Genomic DNA, 24,750 nt, shown 5'->3' on the forward strand with positions numbered 1-24,750 from the left:
GATGAGCTGTGGTTGTGAAAGAGATTGGCCTCTGTTTCCCTGAATCTTGACTGAAAAACAGTCATTACATGTGATGCCCTGAGCAACTGGGCAGGATAATTCTTGCTTTGGAGAGAGTTGGGTGGGACAGGGATTTTCTTCTGTGTTTTAAGTGTCAGACGATGTGTGTGTTGGGGAGAAGAGGGGAATCCTGTCAGCATCAAGTGAGGGGAAGATCCCTGAGCAAGGAGGGGAAAACTATCACAGCACATTTTTTTTCCTTCATATTGACCCTGTTTTGGCTTTATTTTCTGAAGGGGCGAGGAGGTAGCACTGACCCCTCTGCAGATGAGGATCTCCATCCCCTTGCCTGTATCCCTGTGGTCGATTAACTGACTTAATACCATCCTAACCCCTTGGGCTTCACCTGAAGCCCCTGTTTTGCTGCTCTGGGCTTAAATTTAATCCCTGCTGAGTGGCTGCCAGCAGGCTGGGGAAGGGATGGCCGTTTAGCACAGCTTTGCCATCTTTTGCGGGGATGGTGGCCAAGGAAAGGAAGGGTTAAACCCCGTGACTGAAGTGAGTGCTGCTCTTGGTGCTGCTGCTTTACCCTGCCAGAGCAAAGGTTTATTTTGCTAATAGCCCTGTGTAACTTCATTTTCCCCTCCTTGTGTCTCCCCCTGCTTGTGATATTTGGAATCCTCTACTTAGTTTAGGATCACTCAAGAAACAGGTGAGCAGCTGGCAGCTATATGAGATTTTTTTTGGGGGGGACACACACACAAACTTTCAGTTTCTTTAGCTTGAGTTTCTCATGAGAAGTCCCCTGGTGCCCTGCAGGCTGCGGAGAAGGGAACAGGCATCACACGAGGGGGATGCAGATGCTGCTGCTCTGCTGCGCTGGGGCTGTGAGACTGCTCTGTGCTGCGATGCTGCAGCTCTGAAATCCTCCAAGGACCCGTCATCCAAAGTCTGCATCTCTTAGGGCCATGGAGATGGTGGAGAGGCATGCCCGAAGCTGCTGGTGGTCCCTTTCTAACCAGGTGTTTGGAGATGTTCAGGGTCTGTTGGGTTTTATTTCAGGGCGCAGAGGTGGAAGGACACAACGGCCTGCCATAGCTGAATTATAAATTGGGTCTGGGAAGTGTTTCAAGTGTCTGAATGATCCCTGCCAGACACTTTCCCACACCAAGCTTTCAAATGCTCAATGAAGGATGCTCTGCTGTGAGCCTGGCTGCTTTCATCAGTGTTTCACTTCCTAGAAATAAAGGTTTTTATCTAACAGGTGATGGAGATTTCTCTGGCTGAACCACAAGATGATTTAATCCTAATTTCTTACCACTGAGGAACTCCTCCTTCCCTCTCTGTAGCAGCTTGTGCACGGCTGAAGAACATCACTGTGGTGCTCTGTGGTTCCCAGCCTTCTTCAGGCTTGGTCATGAGGTGGGCATGAACAATGACAACGCAGATGTTTGCCGATGTAGTTATGCATTAAATCTGGTTTCTCTGGATGATTCCTGGAGCAGTAATGTAAATCAGTGGCCAGGTTTTGGGAGTGTTTTTTCTCTTATTCTTGCTCAAAGAATACTTGCAAAAAGCAATACTTGGAGCATTCTCTACCAGTATGGGGAAGGGGAAACTCCAGTCATATAAATTTATTATATCTTTAAGTTTTTAGTTACCTGAGCCAAGACCTGTGTCTCGCTAGGTTTTGGAGCCAAGCCCTGATGAGTTTAACACCACAAGGTGTTCCTCCTTTAAGACATGAGGCCGTTAACCTAATCTTTAGCATCTCTTAGTATTTTCTGGGGACTGTTGCCTCGGGCAGTGCTGAAAACAACATGGTGACCGAGCACACACCGCTTTTTGTGTAAGCAGCCAACTTGTAACTTCAGTCCTGAGAAAACACCAAGGTCTTGCCGAAAGGTGAAGTTTCACTTAGGTGCAAATTTTTAGTTGGGGCTGATGCTGCCTTTCAACCTCATGGTCTATGAAGAGGTGCATTAACACATCCTGCCAGACTGGTCATCTGCAACACCTCCCCCTCTCCTAGGGATGACTGGACAAGCTTGGGGGACCTTTCCAGAATAGCTCTTTGAAGTCCCCTCTGTTGAGGCCATGCTTGTATGAAGTAGGCCTTTTTTTTTTTCGGTAAAGACAACAAATAGGGTTGCAGGTGCTGGGAGAAAAGATACCCCAATAGAAAAGAGAAGCCAGCTCTCTGGAAAATTGGCATCCCTCTGTAGCAAGCTGGAGGTGAGGATCTGCTTTAGCTGATTATTCTCCTGCCTCTGTCTTGGGGGTGTCACCCTTACTCGAAGCTTGTGGCCAAAAGACCTCAGACTTCAGTGACTGAAGGCAGCTGGCGTTTGAGTTTGTAACCATCATCTAAAAGAGGGAGGCCAACAAGCAGCCTTTGTGAAATGGGAATTGCTCACGTGAAAGAGCAACCCAGAGTGTGGCTTTCCATCCCTTGGGGCTTCTTAGAGTGATGGCAGGGAGCTCCAGGGCTACTCTTGTATGTAGTCAGGAGTGCTGGAAACCTAAATGCAAGACCTGCGTAGACCTGTGAGCTGCACTTTAGGCCCAAATGAAATGATTCTGCGTGAGGTGCAAATTCTCCCATTGTGTGTTGCTACGACTGTTGGGCAGAATGGCAAAGGACCTGCTGGTGTGGCCCTTAAAGTGGGCTTTCAGTAGGTGGGAGATATCTGGCAACATCCGAACAGAATTCTCCCTCTCGTGAGCCTTCTGTCTGAGGCCTGCTGGCCTGTGGCGTTCATGGGGTCTCTGGGCTTTCCTTGCTTTGTTTTCAGGCTGTGTAAATGGACCCCTTCTTTCTACTCCTGCGACTTCTCTATAGGGTTGGAAAGTATCTGCTGTAGAAGATGCCTGACCTCCATCTACGGAACTGAACTAACCAGTGTCAAAACTGGGAGTAAAGGGTCGAGTGAGATATTGGTGTAAGGGTTTTATCGCTCTTTGTGATTTCAGGTTGATAATTCAACTTCTGAGGTTTGTACTTCTTGTTGTAACCGAGTGATGACTAGGAGGGTGGCTGGGTGGAGGAGTTGGACAGAACTAAATCTGGAGTAGTATCCAGGCTGCTTCCAAGTCCTGTGTCTGTGGCTACAAGGACAGGTCTACAGGATACCCAAAGGAGAGATTTCTTTGCAGACTAAGCTCTTGGCCTCATCATCGTTAGATGGACATCATCTTCTCTAGTACTTACAAATGTACCTTTAACAGAAAGATGATGTACTCTTAAAATCTCAGTTGTGGGGTTTTTGTACATCCTGCTTCGTAGGTTCAGGCTGGATCATTTCTTGATCTCTTGCTGCCCTGTGTTCAGCAGCCTCTGGACATCCCGTGGACTGTTGCATTTATGCCAGTATAGTTTGGTAAGGATTTGTCCTTTTTAGTGGTTTCTTTCCAACCTCACTTTCTAAAGCTGCCCTAATTCCATATTACCCTAATTGTGATATGCAAATTTAAAAAGGAAACTCACAGCCAATGTATTTTAAGACCCTTATGGGCAAGCAGTCCCTTGCTTAACGCGATAAATTTGGGCAGCTTTTCTCACTAAGGAAAGTAAAAAGCCTTCCAAATCAAGGAAATTATGTAAGCAAATCCGATGAATGTGCTCTAAAATTAAACCAGCCTTGCAAGCCCTGGGGCCTTCAGAGTGAAACCAGTGAAGATTATTTTGGGGAGGCCGTAAAGCCTTGCCTGTGGGATGTCCAGCGCTGTCCCGAAATTCTCTCCCTCTGATCCACTTGCCTATTTGTTGTGACCAAATTTGTAGGGACAGAAACCTGTCAGGGACCATCCTTGCCCAGGACCAGCTCCCCATCATCCTGAATGAGGCACGATAGTTGTCGAGCCCAGAAACTTCACAGAAGCACTGGATAACTTGTGCCCTGCCCTCACGCAACTCCTGCCATACAGCATCCTACTTGAAGGCGTGACTCTGTAGCACAGTTGTAGCTCGGTGTGGCTTTGCTGTGGTGGAGGAAAGCGATGGCTTATGGTCTCTGACCAAAGATGTCTGGTGTGAGCTTCCTAACCCTGGAGTCTGCAAGCTGTGCACATTAGTTATTCTAGGATGAAGGTGGCAAACTGAGTTAGAAAGGTTTTTACTGGTTGTCTTGCCATAAACCCTTGTCCTCTTCACTCCACGTGCGTTGTAAGGAATGCTCTTTTCTTTCTGCTGTGTGTTCATCTTCTCTTCTGTTGCATTACCTAAACTCTTCTCCGCTTTGCAGTCACGTAAAGCATGTTTTTCTGTGGTGCATGGCCAAAGCTGCTTTGGAGACCTTCGTTCCCATGCTGCGAGCTGTGCTTGGAAAAGGTCAACATTGTCCTCCAGGGATTTGAATGTCTCCATAAAGTTCCCCATGGGCACTCTGGTGCCAAACTCCCCTCCATTTGGGGTGGGAGAAGGGAAGACCTTTGTCTCTGCATGTGGTCGTTAGCACAGTATCGCCAGCCACAGTGGGAGTCATTGACCTCCTTAGCTTTTGTGCTGAGACAGCTTTGGGCTGCTGACAGGCTGGGGTGATCTTGTAGCACTTCTCCTGGCTGAAGCCAGGTATAAACACCTGGAAGGTCTTAGCAGGGACCACCTCTCACATTATTCTCTTCGTTCTCCTTATGCCCAATAGGTTGGTCAACTCAGCTGCGCAAGGTATTTCCATCTGGGGAAAAAATATCCCCTAATTTTGTTTTCCTCTTTTATTTGCAGACTGATGACGGGTTTCTAGCAAACACACAAAGCATTTGTTAGTGTTGCTATCCTTTCCCTTTGCCTGAGTCATTCTCTTTCTTTCTTGGCCCTTGGTCCTCCTGAGCTCTTGCAGCCAGGAGACACTGAAATCACAAATGTGCAAAATACAAGATGGATAAACATCTTAATCTCACGGATACTTCAATCTAAATGTTTTCTGAGGCCTTCCTGCAAGAAGGATTAGCTGGTAACAGCGTCTGAAAGGTCGCAGCCTTGCTCCGACTTGCGCTGCTGCTCAAGATGCTAAATGCGTGTGAAAGCTTCAGCAAAAGGCCTGAGATGCCGTCACTGTTCTCTAAGGCTCCAGGGAGCATCTGAGTGTCCTCTTGGGCTTTGGGCATTCATCTTGGAGCTCTGCCTGCCTGTATTAGCCATTGTGATAGCGTTGCCTAGAGCGCCCAAATGTGACATGTATCAACTGGCATTTTGGCTGCACTAAGTGTAAGATTTTTCCAGTGTAGGTTTATATCTGTGTTTTTTTTTTCTTTCAAGTGTGTGCATATTACTGTTATGATTTATTTTCAGGCTGTAACTTTGGTTTTATCACTTGAAATACTTTGGAAACTTGGAGGGTTTTTTTAATTAGTTGCAAGCCCTCTTTAACCTGGAGGAAAATTCCAGTGTGAAGAATGCTTTTGATTCACGCAGAAATTATGTTACAGAGCTCTGGTAGGAAGGTTTCCTCTCATCTTTGTGTATTTGGGCCGTACTTTCCTCCCTGAAGCTGCCATTTGCTCTGAGAAATTTGGCTTTGCTTCTCGACAGGTCCAGAATAGATCAGAGTTTGATATCGATATGTCAAGACTATCAATGTGTGGTTATCCTTCGGCAGAAAGCTGGGTGGGAAATCGTGAGCTTAGGAAACGAGGCTCAAATACTTAATATCATTGACAGAGGGTGGAAGAAATGAATGCAAATAGTGTTTTTGATGATAAGTAGTAACAGTAGTGGTGTGCTAGGATGGGCTATTCTTGCTCCCTTCTGTCCTGAGACCTGCTAGTAAGCCTGTAACAACAAAAAAGTGAATGTCTCCTGGTTGTTCCTTTTACTATAAAATAAAATATCTTTCCCTGGTTTTAGTTTCATTATTGCTTATTGCTCCAGCTGCCTATGCAAGTTATATGCTGTTGGGGCACTTTCAACCACTGCTATTTTTGGGGCTGGAGAGGGGTAAACTAGAGGGATTCCATTCTCCACCACCGAGAAAACAAATGTCGCTCTGGGGATTGTGGTGGCGAGAAAGCTGGCAAAGCAAGCGAGATCCTGCCACTCTTGTTGCTGCGGTTCCGCCCGCAGAATCGCGAGCGTGACCCGCGCTCGCAGGGTTTCAAGGAAGCGAGGTGTGAGACTTGCGGGTCCGTGTCCCTTGGGGATGCGGGTCAGGGGATGCTGGATGCCTCCGTAACCTCAGGGAGGGCTGGAGGGAGCCGGGGAGGTCGGTGGAAGGCTTGGCAGAAGGCACACGCTTTTGCAGGGATGAGAGACCGAGGCTGGGGGGGGGGGGGAGGTGGGACGGTTTTCTTGACACAGGGCCAACTGGAAAGTCTCAAGCGCAGACGAAGAAAAGGGGATGGGGAATGTGATACCGTCTACCAGGGAAGGACGTAAAACCTAAGAGGAGGACGTAGCCAAGTTCTGTCGCAGTGCTATAGGGTTTCAGCTGCTGCTTCAGCAACGCTCTTGCGCAGTGATTTCCTTAAAGCGCCGGCAATTCTGGTTCAGTTTGTACCAGAAGCCGAAGAGAGAGCTCATCTTGGTGTATGTCTCTGTTGAAGCTTAAACTTTCTTCAATCTCCTAATTGCTTCCCTTCAACTTGCGTTCACACCCTTCCTTTCGACTAGGCTTTGCCGCAGGGTTCAAGGGAAAGCATAACTCACGCTAAATTTGAGCGCAAGCAGGCGTGCAGCTGGTGGTTCAGCCAGCTTTTCCCTTCTTTTGCCCCGGCTTTTATCCTTCTGCACGTTATCTAGTGCTGAGCAGACAGCTCTGGTCCTGCTTTTACCCCCTACGGTGAGAGAACCTGCTGGGGAGACTTATCCACAGGCAAGTTGTTTCTTTTCTTGGAAACATAAGCCTGTACTCTCGCTCCAGTATCGCTATTCACAGTTTTGAGATTTCACTGTACAGCTGGGCACCTTTGGTGACACTTGGAAATCAAGTTAGACCCTTCTGATTTTATTTATCTTTTTTTAAAATTTAGCTTATTGTCACTAATTCTGATAGGTTCCACGTATTTGTGCCCTGTTTCACCCTGGGGATGATGACTCAGTCTCCAGAAAGAGGTGGGATGTGGGAATTGTAAAGCAAGCCCACATGCGTTTTGAAGACAGATGGAAGCTCCATTTCAGGCTGGAGCTTCTCTGGTTGTGAGTAGCTCTAATGAGCATCTGTTGATGGAGCAGTCCAGGGGAAGGGGTTCTTGATCATGTTAGGATAGGAAGGGCTAAGAAAAGGAAAGTACGGGTTGTTTGTGAAGACTTACAGCAAAGCTGTCTCGCAGCATGTGCCCAGTGTGTGTTTTTTTTATTTTTCCTTTCCTTTTTATAGTGTTTCCATGTCAGACAAGTTCCACCTGCACTAAAGCAATGTCACAAATAGATTTATTATCTGATTGTTTCTACATGCCACACAGGATTTCCCTGATGTGTATATACCCCCCAGGTATAGCCTGGAGTCCCTGGAATTTGCTTGTCCCTTGTAGGGCTCATTTCACATGGACAAACGCGTGTGAAAACTGAGCATAACTGCTGAAGTGCATCTGTATGTGAATCCAGAAGTAGTGTGATTTAATGCCAGCAACTAAAATATCTGGAGATAGCTTTTAATGCGTGGTTACTGCTAAGGTAAGGCTTCACAGTTTAATTTGGGAAACTTCAGAGGTGAGCTGTGAGTAACCTAAATGGTCTCCTTTGCGCGTGCAGACTGCAGTGGAATTTTGTTTTGTGATTGCCTCCAAGTTTTGTTCTGCAAAACTCCTTGCCTCTTTCAGTGAGTGAGCAATTAGTAAGTGTTCCTCTTCACTCTTCTCATTAACTGCGTGGCCCCAAGGCTTATTTAGAACACATGATCTAGGTTCTGCGCTCAATGGAGAACACATTTGTTTCCTCGTGGGTGTTTTTAAGATGCTGAGACACAGAGCTCAAAGAGAAAGCTGTCAAGAGTCCACTTTCCGCATCAGAAGGGATGTAGATAAGTCAGTTTTCTTTTCATTACTTCTGAGTACTTAGAATTATTAGGGGTCATCCCATGTTTAGTTGTCATGCTGGGGAAACCCAAAGACTCGGTACCTGGAAAATGAGGCATCCTAATGACTTGTGAACAACTGAAAAGCCCTTTCACTGAATTTACCTTCTATTGTGGCCCTGCTAGAATGAATTTTAATTCTCAGAAATTATACTCATAAGATCGTTTTCTTCTCCCATGGTCCACTGCCTCCTTTCCATCTAGTTGGCCTGAGTGAATAAAGACAAGGTGGGAGTCTGGAAAAAGAATATCTGTCTCATTCAGTGGTCCTTTGCAGAATGTGGCCACAGAACCTTTTTACATAGACTTGATTTCCTAATGCATACACATAATTGTGCTGATGCTGCCTGGCCCTTGAGTTGCTGAATTGCAAGTCATTTGCATATAACAATTTTGTTCTTTTCACTTTTTCCACTTCTAGCTCTCAAAGGAGTTCACAAGGAATAATTTAGATGCACAACTTTCAAATCTCTTCATCTCTGTTTCACAGACGGACTCTAGAGCATTCTGAATTCAGGAGGAGTTTAGGGATATGGATCACAATTATTTCAGATGAGATGCCAGCTAAATGCCTTTGCGAATCTGGTAAAAACTAATCATCCGGCCCTGGACTGGGAGATGGATCATGTATTTTCAGTCTTCACCACCAATTTAGGTTGTAAAATGGAATATCAACCTGGGTCATTCTTGTAGAGTTGAGTGCAGAACGTGCAGTGGTTGGGTTTTGGTTTTTTCCCAAATGTGCAGATTAATGGGACATCTCTCAGCTGGAGCTTCTGACCTCGCTATAGTTTCTTCCAGGCAGCGGAAACCTTATGCCATTCATTCAGCTGTTAATAGATCATCTTTTTAAAGGAAAAGATTCAAATCCTGGACTGTAGATTTGTTGAAGAGGGTGGACCCAATGACGTTTCTGAGGTCTAAGGAGTAAAACTGTGAAGACAAAGGGAAATGGGAAGTATTTTCTTTTTTCCTCAAGTTCTTTGGGGCTGCATGCTGCACTAGATACGTGACCACCATTTTCCCTTTCAGTCCTTGGAGATGGCCGTTATATGGCATATTGCAAGGGCATGCTCAGTGTTACACCATGGCAATTTTATCCATCTCTTAATGCTATTCAGGAGGTGAAGATAGGACGTCATGTAGCAGTACCCACAGAGCTCATAGCTTACCTGCATGGCATTTTTGGGTTACCCATGATTGAAGGACTGCCTTTCTGCTCTGCTTTTGCTAGCTGTTGGTGGGTGCTTTAGAAAGTGGGAACTGGTGCAAATCGGTTGGTGGTGTCTTGGATGAAGTTAACGTGCTGGGATAACTCTTAAGCCTGGGGATCCTCTTGCTGTGACAGTTTTTCCTCAAGATGCTTTCTAGAATGTCCTTTTGCACTTTTTACTTAGAATCGAAACCGTTTCTCCCTTTAGATGTCTGCAGGCACTGGGAAAGAGTGGTGTTAGGGGTTGGCGTAGGAATAACGTTGTGTAGCTCTGCATTTGTTGGGAGTTCCTTGTCGAGCATGAGCAAATCAAATGGCTTCCTTACCTGGTTTGCTACTCCTGAGGTCATATTTTATAGGCAATGGTTGTAACTCAAGGCTTGCTCTGAGCTGCTTCTTGGAATTGAGATGAAACAGTCCCAGCTTCATGAAGCGTATGTCTCATGGACCTGGGGAGCATGAATAGGGATACAGCTGTGGCATCCCACAAGGCTGCATCTTTACATCCAGTCTTAAAGTGAGGCTCTATTCCCCCCAAAGTAACTTGAAATCTGTCAAAATGCTGTGAAGAACAGCTTTCACATTCAGCGAGGATTGGGCTGGCGAGGGGCAGTGTGACATAATATGTCTTTGCCCTCTGTAATCTTTTACCCCTTCCAACATCCAGGCACACAAGAGCCGATTCAATTCTTAATCTTGGTGTAACGAAACCACCTCGTGGTTTCTGTATTTGAGTTGATCTAAATTGGGATGGCAGGGGTTCTTGAATCCAACAGCTTTAGGCTATTTTAGGTGGTGAAAATCTGCCATTGGCACTATGGGAGGCATTTATAAGTAACAAGCTAATTATGTAAAATGCACACTGTCCACTTGTTAAGATCTTCTTAGTTTCATAATCTAATCAGAATTTGCTATGTATAACACTTGGCTTGTTGTCCTCCCCCCTGCCTTTTTAATGCAACTTAGTGAGATGGATGGATGATCAATACAGGAAGGAAATACTTTCCTTAATACTGGTTGGTCGAGTGTGCCCCTCATGCCTGTTTAATACAACGCATAAAGGATTTTTTCTTTTAATTACTGAGCACAAATGCTTTGCTTTGAAGATGGTTGATATGTAGTCCTATCTGCTCAGCAGCACTCAAAGAATGGAGCTTTTGCTCTCACTGGGCTACAGTTTTTTGGTTAATACGGCTCTTTGTTCATACAGGCTCTACATAGTATCATAAAACATGTATTTGCCGAAGTCGCCGTGTATTCTGAGGGTGTTCACCTGAAGTGTTGGCAAAGGTAGGTCTGGCTGAGGTCCTTGCCAATATTCTGTAGTCGCAGTCACCTTCAGAAGGTAAGGGAGGGTCCTGCCAGCAGCACAGGTCTGTTAAAGGTGTCTTTATCAATTTATTTGTCGCCTGTGATAGCCACTGTTACAGCATCTGCTTCCCTTCCACAGCTGTGCGTGGATTCAGCCCTTCGAAGGGTTGCGTTGTATATGGTGTGGGGCCTGGGCCTTTCTTGATGGTGGGGACAGGACATCAGGAGATTGGCAGATGTTCACGTTGTTTGTTCTTTCCCTCTTCCTTTTGCTGGGACAAATTGTGATGTGGTGGAGCAGTGTTTTGGGTTGCTGGGGGAGATCGAGGGAAGGAGATCAGTGGTGTCCAATGAATGGCAATGAGGGAAGGACTATGCAGTTCCTTTGCATCTGCAGCAGAAGACAATAAGGTTGTGATGTTGGTTGGTTTCATGGGAACCTGGTCTAGGGTACCTCAGCAAGAACGTCGTCTCCAGCACTGGTGGCTTATCCTTATCTGGTGAGTTTGAAACCTTGGCCAGAGCTAGTTTGCTTAGCTGGAGATCTGACTGTTGAAGTTTCATTTGCGGCTTGTAAAACCTCAGGACTGCAAAGGTCCTTCAGAAAGCCATTTGTGAGACGCCTTTTGTCATGGGATGACCTTTTCATGAGCCTTTGAGTATCCTCCTGCTGAGTTTTGTAATGAACCGGCCTCTATGTTCGCGGTTCATTCCCACGATTTCTGTTGGGGCTCAGAATGAGGACGAACTTCGACCATCCCATCACCATAATATGTCTCATGCATCCTGCTCCCTCCAGTGCCCAGAAAGTTTGTTTTTTCACCTGTTTAGTTTTTAAACCTGCCACGAGGATAATATGACATTAGAGTGGAAAAGCTATCGCTGCTGTGCAGGGGAGGAATTGCAGAGCCGTAAACTGCTCCCAAAATAGATCAGATGAGGTGTCAAACCGCCCAACCATCTAAATACTCCATGAGCTGACCTCCGTGCGATATATAATAGGGGCTGGGTAAAATGTTTTGAGGGGAGGGGGAGGTGAAAACCCTCTTCTGCCTGAACCTGCATGCTTGTTTCTAGAAGCTGTCATTTGTCCAGAAGTTGATTAGGAGCCAGTCTCTGCTTCCAGCTGGGACCACCAGGTCCTGAATATAAAAGCTGGGCTGGGGGAAGGCGGAAGCAGCTCATTCTCCAGTTTTTCTGTCCCAAATGAACTCGAGGAGCTCTTTGAATTCACTGTGCTTCCCTCAAAAGGTTCAATTTCCACCCCCCAGCTTCTGATATTTGTGTTGTCTGGAGAGTAACCTTTATTTTCTCTTTAGCTGCTGTGCTACTTGACCATGTGGGTGCATAGGGATGTCTCCAGGCAGTGAGGGAAGCTGCTGCGTTGGCTACAAGGAGTTTCTTCCCTGGCTGCCGATCTCTGTGGTCTGGGCAAGGGCAGCTATGTAACTGCAGCATCTGCAGAGAACAGACCGGGCAGTGTTTGGGAGTGGACAGCACGATTTATCCGACAGACGGGGCAGGGAGGGGGGGAAAGGAACAGGCCAAGTCCTGCTGTGTGATGCGTGCTGCGGAGCCGTTAAGCCTTTATCTCCCGAATTTAACAAAAGGGCTGGCTGAGGTGTGACGGAGACAAATGGGCGATTCATTATAAAGTCAGATGCGTTCCCTGGCAGGGGCGGGTGGGAGAGACTGACACTGACACATGGCTGGCGGCGCTGGCGCTGGCGCCGTGCGAGGCATGCCCACGTGCTGGCGTGCCGAGGGCTGCCGTGGGTGGGAGGCTTGCCGGGGATGTGGCAGGATTGCTGCTGGGACCGCGGAGGTGGGGTTGCAGAAAGCGAGCGCGGCAGCAGCAGCTTCCCCGAGGAAAGAGTGGGGTGCTCGTATGAATCCATCACCCTGGTGTTGCAGCACGTTAGTGTGTGGCATGTGCTCGGCACCACTGGGTTGGTTCTTGCTGTCGTCCAAAGGGTTGGAGGGTGCAGGTGGGTTAAACGCTGCAGGTGAAGCAAGGTCCTGTGGTGCATCTTACAGGTGTCTTGGTGCTGAGAACGTAGCCGCCGTATGGGGTTGAGCCAAAGGTTTCTTCAGCCAGATGTGGGCATCTGGGGAAGCCAAGGAGAAATGGGACAAGTGATGTGTCTCCTGGCATGTCCTGCTGGCTCCTGGCAGCCAGTAGTTTAGAGCCTTCCTGAGCCAGAGGCTGCATTCAGGCCCTCAGGTTTCATCACCCACCTGGGTGAACCTCCCTTTCCTGAATTTGTCGAATCCATTTTGGAATCTATTCGTCGTTTTGGGCTTCGTAACATCCGTTGGCAATGAGCCTTGCAGTTTAATGATGTGCTGCTTGGAAAAGATGCTCCGTTCTCAGAGTGTCTAGCATTTATTATAATTTTTTTAATGCTGTGCCTGGCCTGAGTCAAAAGGTTTGATCCCTGAGGTGCCCTGAGCGAAGTGCTCCCTGTGGAGCCCCCAGCCTTGGGCAGATCTACAGGGCTTCGTTAAGGTTCGTGTCAGTAGCTTGAGCTGTAGAGAGCCAGAAGGACGGATGGGAGATGTTTTGGGAACTGGAACTGCCCTTGTGAAGGAATGTCCTTTCCCCATGAGTGATGCTTTCCAATGCTGCCTTCGTAAACCCAGTGGAATAAATATAAAGCAGCATCAGTGCAAAAAGCATAATGAACAAACATCTAGGGTTTTTTTTAGTCCTTTTTGTTTAGATTTCAAGTGCTAAATATCCTTTGCTATGTGCAACTCTTCCCAGAACAGGGAAGCTACCGAGAAAGACCATGAACTTGGATTTTCTTTGCTTGGAAAAGAAAAACAAAACCTTTGCTGCAGGTTTATAGCACAGATGACTTTCTGGCTTTGAGGAATTCAGGCTTCATGGTAGGAGCAGATGTAACAGTTTGCACATGGCTCAACTCTTTGTTGCAAGAAAATTGTGCCACTGAGTGCCTGGCCTGTCTCCTTTGGCCTGCTGCCTTTAAAATCTGGTATAAATTCTTTTTGCTGTATTCTTTTGTGTGATCCTCTGCATCTGTGGTCTTCTGGTCCTCAATCCCACCAAAAACTATTCAAAAGCAAGGCAGGGGGAGGGATGAGGATGTGTATTTTCTGTAAGTGTGATCTAGAAATGTCCCTTGTCTTCTATGTCATGGAGAGCTGTTAGGCCCAGTTCTAGATTAAAATGAACTACTCTAACCCCATGCCAGGGATGCAGCTGAGTTATTTTTACTGCAGTAGGGATCTGTGATCCTGGGACAGCGGGATTTTCAGCAGCATAAGAAGAAACAAAACCAAAAAACACCCCCCCCCCCCAAACCAAAACAGCCCAACCAAAACAAAACCCCTGATAAAACAAACAAAACCAAACAGAACCCCCCCCCCCAACAAATAAAAAACAAAATGGAAAAAACCCCAAAACCTCCCCCTGCAATAAAAAACCCCACAAACGAACAAAATCCCCCTCAACAATCAACCCCTCCTCCTACTTTATGATATTTTTTTCTTCCTGTTGCAAGGAGGTGTTACTGTAGGGCGTAGATACGTGTGCAACTGTCACCAATCCATCCAGTCATGGAAAATATTCTGAGAACCTCTCTCTTTCATCCATCCACATCACATGGAGCGGAACAGGTTAAAACAAACCTTTTATTTTCTTCGCTGGGCTTATTTCTTCACCTTCTTCCATTGTATTGCTCCCCACTTAACTGCTTCCCTGCACCAAAACTCACAGCTACACGTTGCCTACGGTCTAGTGGGACTCGTGCCAAAAGAAATGATGTTAATCTAAAACAAAATAAATCAAATTAAAAAGGAAGGAGCAGCAGTGGGTTGTGGGGTGGGGGTCTAGGAGCTGTCCAGCCGGGGAGGGGGCGGGTAATTCCTGGCACAGGCTGCCAAGGGCAAAGCTAATGCCGTCTTAAATCGGGAGTGAAAGCCCCTGTTGCTGCCTGGCCCGTGCATTCCACTGGCACCGCAGATCACGGGCCGGTTTTAAGTTGGGTTGAAAATCCTTCCTAAATCTCACTGATTGCAGTTTCATTCTTGAGAGGATGAAGGGGAGAGGAAACAACCTTCCCCTCCTCTTCTCCCCCCGCCCCCTCCCTGCCTCCTTTCTCCACCTCTGCTCGGTTTATGGACAAAATGGGTTGTTCCAGCGGAAGCGGGTTGCTGGCAGCTCTTGGGGCCAAGCTACGTGGGACCTCCCAGGCAAGGGTAGCTAATAGTCATCGAACTGCAAAAACTGAATGCCCTCTCCTCAAAAACCCCGTGGTGTTTTCTAAAGGTGGCTTGGTGCTGGGAATTGCAAAGGGAGTATTGCAAACACTGGTCCTGATGTTTGCCCTCTCTTTGTTTATCGTTTCCATGCTGGTGAATCTTAAAGCTGTGACTCTGAGATATTTGCCTAAAATAAAAAATGTCTTTTGCTCTGGTGGACTGGGAACTCCCTAAATAAGGTTTGTTGTAAGGAGAGGAGGGGGAAAGGAGGAGAGCCAGTTTAGCTTTGTGGTTCAGACGCACCACCGAGGGCTGAAAGACCCAAGTTTGACTCTTCCGTCTGCTGTGGGGTTTCTCTGTGATTGCTTATGCCCTCCTCGCTGGGGGAAGGGAAGGCAAAGCGTCCTTACTTCGATGGAGTGCTATTAGCTGTAATTCATAACCCGTGCGGGTCTTCTGCCTTGCATGGGTGGGAAATGCTGCAGCAGCTTCAAGTATTTGCTTGTGGTGCTTCTGGTTGCCACAGCGCAAAAAATAGCTGTTCCTCATGGCACCTTGGTCCCATAGGTCCTACACAGGAATGCACTGTAAGGAGAACGTCTCCAGCCCCCTGCATCTGAACTGAGTCACGCTGTTGCTCGTTCACTGAAGTATTTTTCCTTTGGCTGCTAAATTTTGCCTCATATACTAGGTGCCAAACTCTTTTTTGATAATTTGTACAGGAGTTGAGGGCATGTTTTTGGCAGGAAATTGCCTGGGAGCTTATTTAAGTGCAAGCAGGCATCCTGTATCTGGGGCGTACCTATCTGTCTTGCTCCATTCACAGAACAATCCCTTCTGAACTGATGTGACAACTCCTTTATAAGGGTGCTGGGGTCCAGCCCTCTTTTCAGTGTGGGACAGCTGGACTGGGCAGGGGGGATTTCAGTTGCCTGGACTGCACATTCAGCAGCCTGGGAGAAGTCCTCCAACTTCTGTGTGAACTTCAACTACGGCTAAACCAGGAAAGTCAGGCATAAATTATCTCTGTGGTAACGCCTGAGCCTGAAAAGAACTTGATGACTTGGGATCAGAGTGGCCAATGTGAGTTAGAAGCATTCAGGCGAGCAGAGTTGGAGGGAGAAGAGCTGCAGACTTGCAGTAGCAGATTCTTCCAGAAGCAGCTGTTTTATCTCTTAGCTGGGTGCTGGAAGTAACTCTTGATAGGACCCGAGAGCTTGGCAGGTATGTGTAGCAGGATCCTTACCTGCCCACTCCTCCATCCTCTTGCACAAGATGCTCAGAAGAGAATAGAGTCCAGAGGAAATCACTGTGTAGATCTATCCAGGCAAGAAAAGCAGTTGAAGAAAATTTGAATGACTGAAGCCTACAAGAATGTACACCTTTTTATCTCCTAAAAAAAAAAAAAGAAAAAAGAAAGAGAATCTGTTTGAGCATACCTCATCAGGAGTCTGATAGACTGCTGCTTCCTTCCCCGGTAAGTGGGGTCTATTGGGTTGGAAATTCCCCCATGCTGTAGCTTTTCTTCTCTCTCTCCTCCTGATTCCCGCTGCTCGGAAGCAGAACCAAGGACTTGAAGGCATTCCCCTCTGAAAATGCATGCTCTTCACTGGAGCGTGAGCACAGGGTATGGCTGCTTTCCACCTGCAAGCCGTGAGGTTGTGAGGCCGTACTGCTCCCACCATGCGTTGGTGGAATTGTGTGGTGGTGTAGTGGTCTCTGTGGTGGGGCTGTTACTTGGGTTTTTTTGCAAGTAGAAGCTGCAACTGAGATTTGGGCACTATTGACTAACGAGGAAGCCCATGTTTGGGGGGTTACCACCTAAACAGAAGTTCTACGTGTGTGTAACATGCTATTGAGAGGAAAATAAAGATCAAAATAGGAAATAGGACATAGTTGTGATGAGAATAACTGTATTCAATACTTGAGTTTCCAGTTGGTTTTGCTTTGTTTAATGGTCTCCAACAGCAAGACGCCATTGTTCATGGGGAATGACATGGCGAGGGAATAGGAGCACAAAGCAAACACTTGGTTGGGAATGACTTTGAAGGAAAAGAACTAGCGTGTGCATAAGGGGCAGTGGTCTGGATGATGACTGACGACAAGGGGAGGAAGCCTTGCAAAACGCCGGCATAGACAGGGTTTTAGCAAAGCTGGTTTTGGTTTCTAGGTGAAGTGTAGGCTGTTTAGCTCTGTCCTGTAAAGCCCTGGATGGTCTACATTTTCCCAGGCTGTGAGAAACATTTTTCCTGTCACCTTCTTTAACTGCCACAACGTCACAGTACTATGCCAGAGGAGATCAGTAGACAAATTACACGGAGGAAGGGTTGAGCTAGAAGTGAATAACTCTAACAGAACAATCTTCATGAAGGGACTTAACACTTGCTGAGATGCCAGGATATTGTGGAAATCCTTGCTGAGGTCTGGAGAATACCTTGCCTTGTTTTTTTGTAAGGACTTGGGGGATATATGGGATTATGTTTTTGCATGTGTATACACAAGCCAAAGGAGGAAACCTTTGGCTTTGTAGCTCAGAGAGTGGCAGAGAATTCTGAAACTAGCACGTGTGGCTTTGGATTTTGCGGTCTAAGCAAGGCAGCAATAGACAGGGATGCCTGAACGCTGGGGTGAACAATGCGTCTTGGAGCAAAAACATTTAGTTCTGACCTTGAGGGGTAGAAAGAAAATCGAGAACTAATTATTTAGTAGCAAAGAAGAAAAAGCCTTCTCTGATCCCAAGTGTTCTGGGAGTCCACCAATGCTTCTGGCAGCTCTGGGAAGCGCAGAGCGGAGGTTGGCGAGTGCTCTTCAGATGATTTCCTCCAAAGGATGCTGGGTTAGCGTGAGCACAGTGGTGGCACTTGTACCTGTGAACACTTAAATAAACCCCAGACAAGACAGTGCAGAATGACATGGTCGGTTCATCAATGGCCAACTGTTGGTCCAAATTTCAGTCTTCATCACTCACCATGGAATTCAGAGTTCTTCTCGGATTTTTGGCTTCTTAGACTTCAAATAGCAATTAGCCTTTGTGGGGTGGGGAGACCATGGTAAATCAATTTTAGGAAAGCTTCTTCACAGTGTGGGAGTGTGGTGGCGGGAGAGAGAGAGGGCACCTGAAAGTTGTTGGATACAAAAAAATAATAATATAGGCCTGGTGTCCGGCAGAACTCGGCCTGACTCCTTGAGTTGGCGTCATTAACTTAGGTATTGAAGTGAAGAAAGTTGGTGTTCGAGTTGTCAACTTTTCAGAAACTTATCTGAATAATTGAAAGAAAAGAAAGAAGTGGCGAAAAGAGAAGAAAAAAGGGTTGGAAAAGTAGCTGGGAAAAACATTCATGTAAAAAGTGAAAATAGAATCAATTTGGTCATTGTACAGATGTACCAAAGATAAATCTCCCAACAGAGAAGGAAGTGCCGGGTTAGGAATGCAATATTTCAGCAGGCCTGTCATTCCAGGGGGGTATGGCAGAGGTGCTTTCTTGCAGGAAAGCAGCTCACCTTGGCTCGTGTCTCTGGCAGCACTTGCAAAGGAAACTCTTGAGCATGTCAAAAACGAGAGTGTGCTCGCAGGTCTGTGCAGGCGCCTTACTTCTGCCTCATCCCTCTCAAATTGTCATCAGGAAAATCCCCAGTTAAACAAGGGAAAATACAAGGAAACTGATGAAAGAGTGAGTTGACGAGGCAATAAAAACTCTTGACTTCTGGGATGAGCTGAAAGGAGGACCCATCTTGAGTTGCCTCTCTAGAAGGGAAATAATTCCTTGGTGCTACAGATAATGCTTGGCTACCCAGCTATCGGTGCGAGTTGTGCGGTGGCAGGGGATCTCTCACAAGCCTGGGTGATTGGAGTCTGAACTCCAGGAAAGCAAATCAATTAGCAGTGTTTGACATGAAGCTCGCAACCGAGGCAGCCAGATGCCAGCAGTAATGCATGTGCAAACTGGATAGGTCTTGCTGTTTACATCTGGTGATAATAAACCTTCTGGTTTCCTGGCTTCAAACTAGTGGTAGATTGAACTGGAAGGAGAATGGTTCAAATGATGTTGCACGTGATGTTTCCTCTCAGTTAGGTGGGTATGGTGCTGAGCAACCAGGTCCTTCCTGAGGTCTGGACAGTGCAAGTGTGCCACGCAGAGCAGAAGTCAGGCAAGGCACACAGAAGATTAGGTCAAAGTCTGAAGGAGAAACAGGCTCTTGACTTTGTAGATTCATGTTGCTCTCCTAGAGGCCAGAGTTAACTTCCACAGGGTTGAAGTTTCCTGGGTTGTGTGCAATGAGCTGTTTGGTTTCTCTCCAGGTTCCTAGTGGAAAATGCACCTTCATCTCGTGCTCATGCCCCTCGATTCAAAATCACACAATTGCACAGAGGGCGGTTTAATCATAACAGTTGTGGGCCAGGTGCGTATAAATTCCCCAAAAATTTTCTTGGAAGGAACAGCCCAGTCTTTGTGAGGAGCTGAGAAAGCATCCGACTCTGACACCGTTGCCTTACAGGACCTCACTCAGCCTAGGTTGCATAAAAGGGCTTTATAGGATTATAAAGGTTCCATGCAGTGGCAGCTCCAAGGCAGCGTTTCAGGTGGGGGCACCAGCTCTCCCTGGCTCTGCCTGTGCTTGTTTATGATTGATGCCACGCTCTGAAAAGTGCCACCTCACCCCTCTTCCTGGGGCTGCTGGAACGTGTGTGTGTGTGTGGAGCTGAGGGTGCTGCATCAGTCCCCCCTGCTGAAACGGGCACGCATCCCGTGCTGGGGAGGGAAGAAAATGCATGTGTGCATGCACATGTGCTGCTTTTGCTTAGGGAGGTCTTCACCTGAAAGACTTTCATTGCTTGTTGGCTAGGAAAAAAAACCCTTCCCCCTAAATTGTCTCCTTGTCTTGTCCCGGAGGTGTTTTCTGAATTCGCTGGCTTTGCTTTGCTTCGCTTCACACCAGCTTGAAAGCCAGTGAAATTAGTCTGAGCAATAAGCCAGGCAGTGATGGACGGGTCTGGTTGGGATGTGCATTGCATGGCTTGTTTTTCACCAGTTTGGACTTTCACGTCCCCTTTTCTCCAATGGGTGAGGACAGGGCAGAGCTGGATCAGGAAACAGGAGGTGGAAAAAGGTGATATTCTGCCTTCTCTATAGGACATCGTGTTGGTGTCTTGTCTTTGGGTTGTCTTCTCGGGAAGGGGTGAGGTGGGTGTCTGCTGGCCCAGCTTTCTCAGCTCGTTGTGGCCATTATACCCACGTTTCCCAGATATCAGAGCTGGTGTACTCCTGTCTGAGCCTTTTCCACAGAGTAATGAAAGTGGACGTTGCTGACAATTAGTCCATTTAATGCTTCGGTTTGCTATTGTTTCCCAGGACTTTCCATCCACTAGTTCTAAGTGGCTGCTGGAGGCCTGTCCTCTGGCATTGTGAATCCTATTTTCTACCTATCCCATTTTCTACCTTCTCGCTATCCCTGGCTCTTTATCTTTATTTAAGTGACTTTTATTGGAGATACATGCAATTGGGCTGTGCTATCGGCACGTTTTGCGAGGCTGATCTGCGGGAAACCACACTTTGAAGTATCTCAAAGCCAAGCGCTAGAGGGGAGGGGTTCAAAATCACCCATTGCTCTGCAGAAATCTTGGCCGTAGGATCAATTCCTGTATCCCTCCTCACTGCGATAGCCATCTGCTACATGATACTTGGAGTTTACGTTTTCCAGGACATTCAGCTGAACAATACTTGCTCAATTGGAAAGGTAAATTGGGGAGCTGTAGAAAATGCTTTTATGCCTCCCTTCTCTGCCAGCTGGGGATATCTCTTGCGCCAGCTAAGGAGGCTTGCAGGAATGAACCTTCAGAGCAGAAGTATTGATGAAGGCCAGGAACGAATGCCCTGGAGATTTTTGTTACAAGTCTTTACTACTATGAAGCTCAGATCAAGCCTCCTTTCTCCTGAACAAGCCTGCTCAGAGCTTTGCTTAATGAGGCCCCAGGGCTGGGTGATGTCCCGTCTCCTTGGGGAGCAGTCGAGACCAAGTCCACACCCTGTCCCAGCTGAAACAGAGCAACAACATAAGGGTTAACATTTCGCAGTGCTTCAGGTGGGGCTTGCTGTTTGGCCTTTTGGATGCTTTTATCACTTTGGGGGAGCAGAATTTGGGGAAAAAACTGTTCTTTGGGGAAACTTACACTGGGTTATACTAGTTTTCCGTGTTTCCCACAAATCACTCTGACCCTTCATTTTTACCGTTGCATTTTTTTTCTGGAAATCCTAATACTTTTGGAGGTAACTGAAGGAGAACATTTCCCTACCCATCTCTTGGTTTTCCTAAAAATCCGTACCCAGCCATTGTTTTTTCTCCCTCCTTTAGATATTTGACATTAAATCACCTCGTCCAATCATCAATAATGATTGGATCCGTAGTGGATGTTGCTGGCTGTGGCTCAGGTCAGGATTTTGAGCCCATTGTGCAAGGAGGTTTGGGACTTAAAGCGTCCTAGCTGCTTGCCCTGGGGGACTGTGCCTCCTGGCAGGATGCATCCCACCGGTTAGAGAGAAATCCTCATTAAAAAAAGAAACAACAAATCACTACTCTGGCAGGACGGGTGGGGTTTTAAAGGGTTTCCAGGATCCATCTGCGCTCAGCGAAGGGGGTGAGCGTGTGCTCCCCTCCCGTGCCATCGCCCCGTTTCCCCCGGGGGTCCCGCAGCGATGGAGACGTCTGCGCCTGCGACCCATCCCCGTGCTCGCCTCTGCAGGATTGCAATGTTCCAGCGTGTTTTCAATTCTGGCTTTAAGCAATTCTTCCTTTTTGGCTGGGGAAACGTGTATTCAGGTCCTTCGAAACCCTGCATAGTGATTCCCATTGACTGCGTGGACTGGCACCTGGCCGGAAAAAGGGCAGAGCCAGGAGAGTGGGGTGCGGGCAGCCTGGCCAACAAACCGCTCATGAGCCCAGCAGATGTTCCTGTGGCCTCTCTGCTCCCTGGGGCTGATGCCAGCCTGGTCCTTTTCCAGCAGCTCGTCACTTGACACTGGGAACAGCGCGCTGGCTGCTTTGGTTGCGCATTGTACGAGTCGAGGACCTTGTGCTCGGAGAAGGCAGGGGAGGGGAGAAGGCAATAGGACGCGAATTTCTTCGGGTCGTTTTTTTTTTTTTAGGTTCTGAGCTTGTTCTGTCTTGTGAAAGCTTTTGGCAGTATTGCCTGGAAAGCGTACCCTGCTCTCGGGCGCTGGCTCGCTGGGCTTTATGTCAGGATCTCTTCTGAGGGCACAGCGGCTGTACGTGCTTTCTCAGCGTGTCTCTTGGGGTTTGGTGGGACGGATCATCCTCTATCCCTTCCTAAGCCCGTTCTGGCTCTGCTTGATGTGTTAAAATGATCTTTTTGTGCACAGGAGAATGACTGGAGCGCTCTTGTATTTTCGCTACTTTCCCAAGCTCATGCAGTTGGGTGCCTTCAATTATTCCTTTCCTGTGTTAGTTTTCACCACAGTCCTGTGGTGGAGATCGCTAAGGTCTTATGTCCAAACAAGCTCTGTGAGAGCTGGTAGAAAACAGAAATCCAAATAGGGCTTCTTGCCCTTCTCTTGCTTCCACCTTGCACACACACACTGCCTTGCTGTAAAAATCACTCCTTGTCCAGACATCAGCGAGACCACATGGGTGCTCGTCTAGGGAGAGCCCGATCCCACCATGGCCCCCATTTCTACCATAGGCTGTATTTCTCTCTCCTCACTGCTGTGCCCCTCTGTTCCTCTGCAGGCTGACAGGGAACGAGCCCCTGACCATCCTCCCTCTGACCTCAGAAATGGAGGAAGCTGCCATCAAAGCCCACTACAAAGTCTGTGACCGCCTGAAGCTGGAGAAGAAGCAGCGCAGGATGTGCCGGCGGGACCCCGGCGTGGCCGAGACCCTGATGGAGGCGATCAGCATGAGTGCCCTGGAGTGCCAGTACCAGTTTCGCTTCGAGCGCTGGAACTGCACCCTGGAGGGTCGCTACCGGGCCAGCTTGCTAAAAAGAGGTGAGTGGGGTGGGGGGTCTTGGTTGGGGGTGCTGGCACCCCCTGCACACTTCAGCTTCCCTGCCATTTTGCAGAGTGGTCGTCATCCCGGTGTGTTTTCTGCCAGTGGTGGGTCGCTACCTCCCCAGAGGTCCAAAAAACTTGTAGAAGGTAAACACCAAGCCAGGCTCAGCTTGTCCATGGAAGGACACAGCAGGCAAAGGATGTGCTCCTGGTGGTGATCTCTGTGCTTGTACTAGTGAAGCAACCCCTGCCTGCTTCCCATTGCTGGCCACGGGTCCTGTCCTGGGAGGCTGGAGATGTTTGTGCACGTGTCTGCAGCCAGCAGCTATGGTTGCTCATCACTTCTGCTGGAAGTTGAGCTGTTGCTGGAGGGGAAGATGTTGAAGTTCCCAAAGCTGTCCCTGCTGTTGTTGTTTTTTGTTTTTTTGGTTTTTTTTTTTTCCTATTTATTATGTCAACCTTTGAGGAAAGAAGTTGAGAAAACGCCTTGTTAAGGGAAATATGGCAAAACAGACTGTTCTGTGCTGTCCTGTTAGTGGGGGCAAGGGAAGATCTATTGCAGTGCAGGGCAAAATGTGCCAGTGTTTGTGTCCTGGTACTGCTCTACCCAGGGAAAAGCTGCCTGGATGTGAGCAGTGGGTAATTCCCACACTCCTTCCCAGCTGTTCAGGTGGAGATGACCAGAAGCTGAGAGACATTATTGGAAGAGCAGGTGGTAGTTTTTTCTCCTTCCTTTGAGCTACCTCATAGTCCGGTTCCCTGCACCCTCTGAGTAAAATCTAGTTCTTATTTCTGGACTGCAGCTAACAGTGCAGCAGGACCGTTGTACAGATACCTTGCATGGATCTCGAGGGATTTAGTGACTTCCAGAAAGTCCCACGCTCAGTGATGGAGCTGGACCTAGAAACCCAGGGTCCGGTGTGCTCAAAGACAAGAGCAGAGGTTTGCAAAGCGTGCTCTCGCTAATTAGCGAGAAGGAGGAATTCAGAAGTGCTGGGGCTTAACTAACGCAGTGTCACTGACTGCAGTGGAAACAAGGAAAGTCCTTATGAAACCCAAGAGGTCCAGCCAGAGCTGCAAGACGTTTAAAAATATCCCCGCATGCCAGAGGAGTCCCTGGATTAGTGGCGCCTTGGGGGAGCCAAGCACTTTCTCATGCTGACACCTGGAGGCCACAGCTTGTTCCTTCAGACGTGCCTGTCCCCGTGGGCAGCCCTGGGCAAGGGGCATTTCAAAGCAGCCTTGGAGTGGAGCTGCCTTAAAAAGCCATCGGGAAACACCCCCCCTCTCCTTGTCAGGACCCCGTGTAATAAATGGTAGCTCTGAGGGCTGCAAGGCTCTGCCTGCTGTCTCATTCTTCCATGTTTTATGCCCCTGAAACATCTCTGCCCTCCACCGATGCTGTAAATCCTTCCGAAGTTGTTCCTGCAGCGTAACACACTGCCCTGTAAATCTTCCTCCTCCTCTCCGGGAGCTGCTGGTTCCTGGTTCAGCATTGCAGCAAGTGATACCCCAGGGCAAAGGGGCATATGTATCACCCACCAAGACACAGCTCTTCAAACGTGTCAGTGTGGGCTTGCTTCCTGTCCTCTAGGACCATCGCAGCTTTTTAAGGAGAGGGGAAAAAAAATTAAAAAACAGCCCCAACCCCCCCCCCCCCACATTTCACTTAAGAAAAATTTCTCCCTCCGTTTTTACACTTGGCCACCAGAACAGCCTGGCTGCTGCTTTGCAACTTGGGCTGATGCAGCCCTTTTATTCTTAAAATAACGGGGGATTGTTTAAGGGGCTCGTTATCCTCTTTGGATACTCGCGAACAATTTTGGAAATGGCTGAAACAGGATCGCTGCGGCCGGCAGGCTGTCGATGCGCTGGGGGTTAGAATGCCTGCATTGATTTAAAGCTCATTATCTTGTTACAAACTATCTTGGTGCAATCAAATAGTGCGTGGCAGAGATGGCTTTAAATCTGGCCAGAGCCAAAT

General features: G+C 47.7%; 1 protein-coding gene across 1 annotated transcript in view; it reads left to right on the forward strand.

The window, feature by feature from the left end:
- The window catches only part of WNT9A (Wnt family member 9A), a 55,394-nt gene that overhangs the window by 14,755 nt on the left and 15,889 nt on the right, over positions 1-24,750 (forward strand). The window contains exon 2 of the mRNA XM_086467068.1: positions 22,504-22,763. Coding sequence (XP_086323194.1) covers positions 22,504-22,763 — 260 coding nt within the window. The remainder of the gene's footprint in view (positions 1-22,503; positions 22,764-24,750) is intronic.

Source organism: Leptosomus discolor, chromosome 6 (assembly GCF_034619465.1).
Source record: "Leptosomus discolor isolate bLepDis1 chromosome 6, bLepDis1.hap2, whole genome shotgun sequence".
Lineage (NCBI taxonomy): Eukaryota > Metazoa > Chordata > Aves > Leptosomiformes > Leptosomidae > Leptosomus > Leptosomus discolor.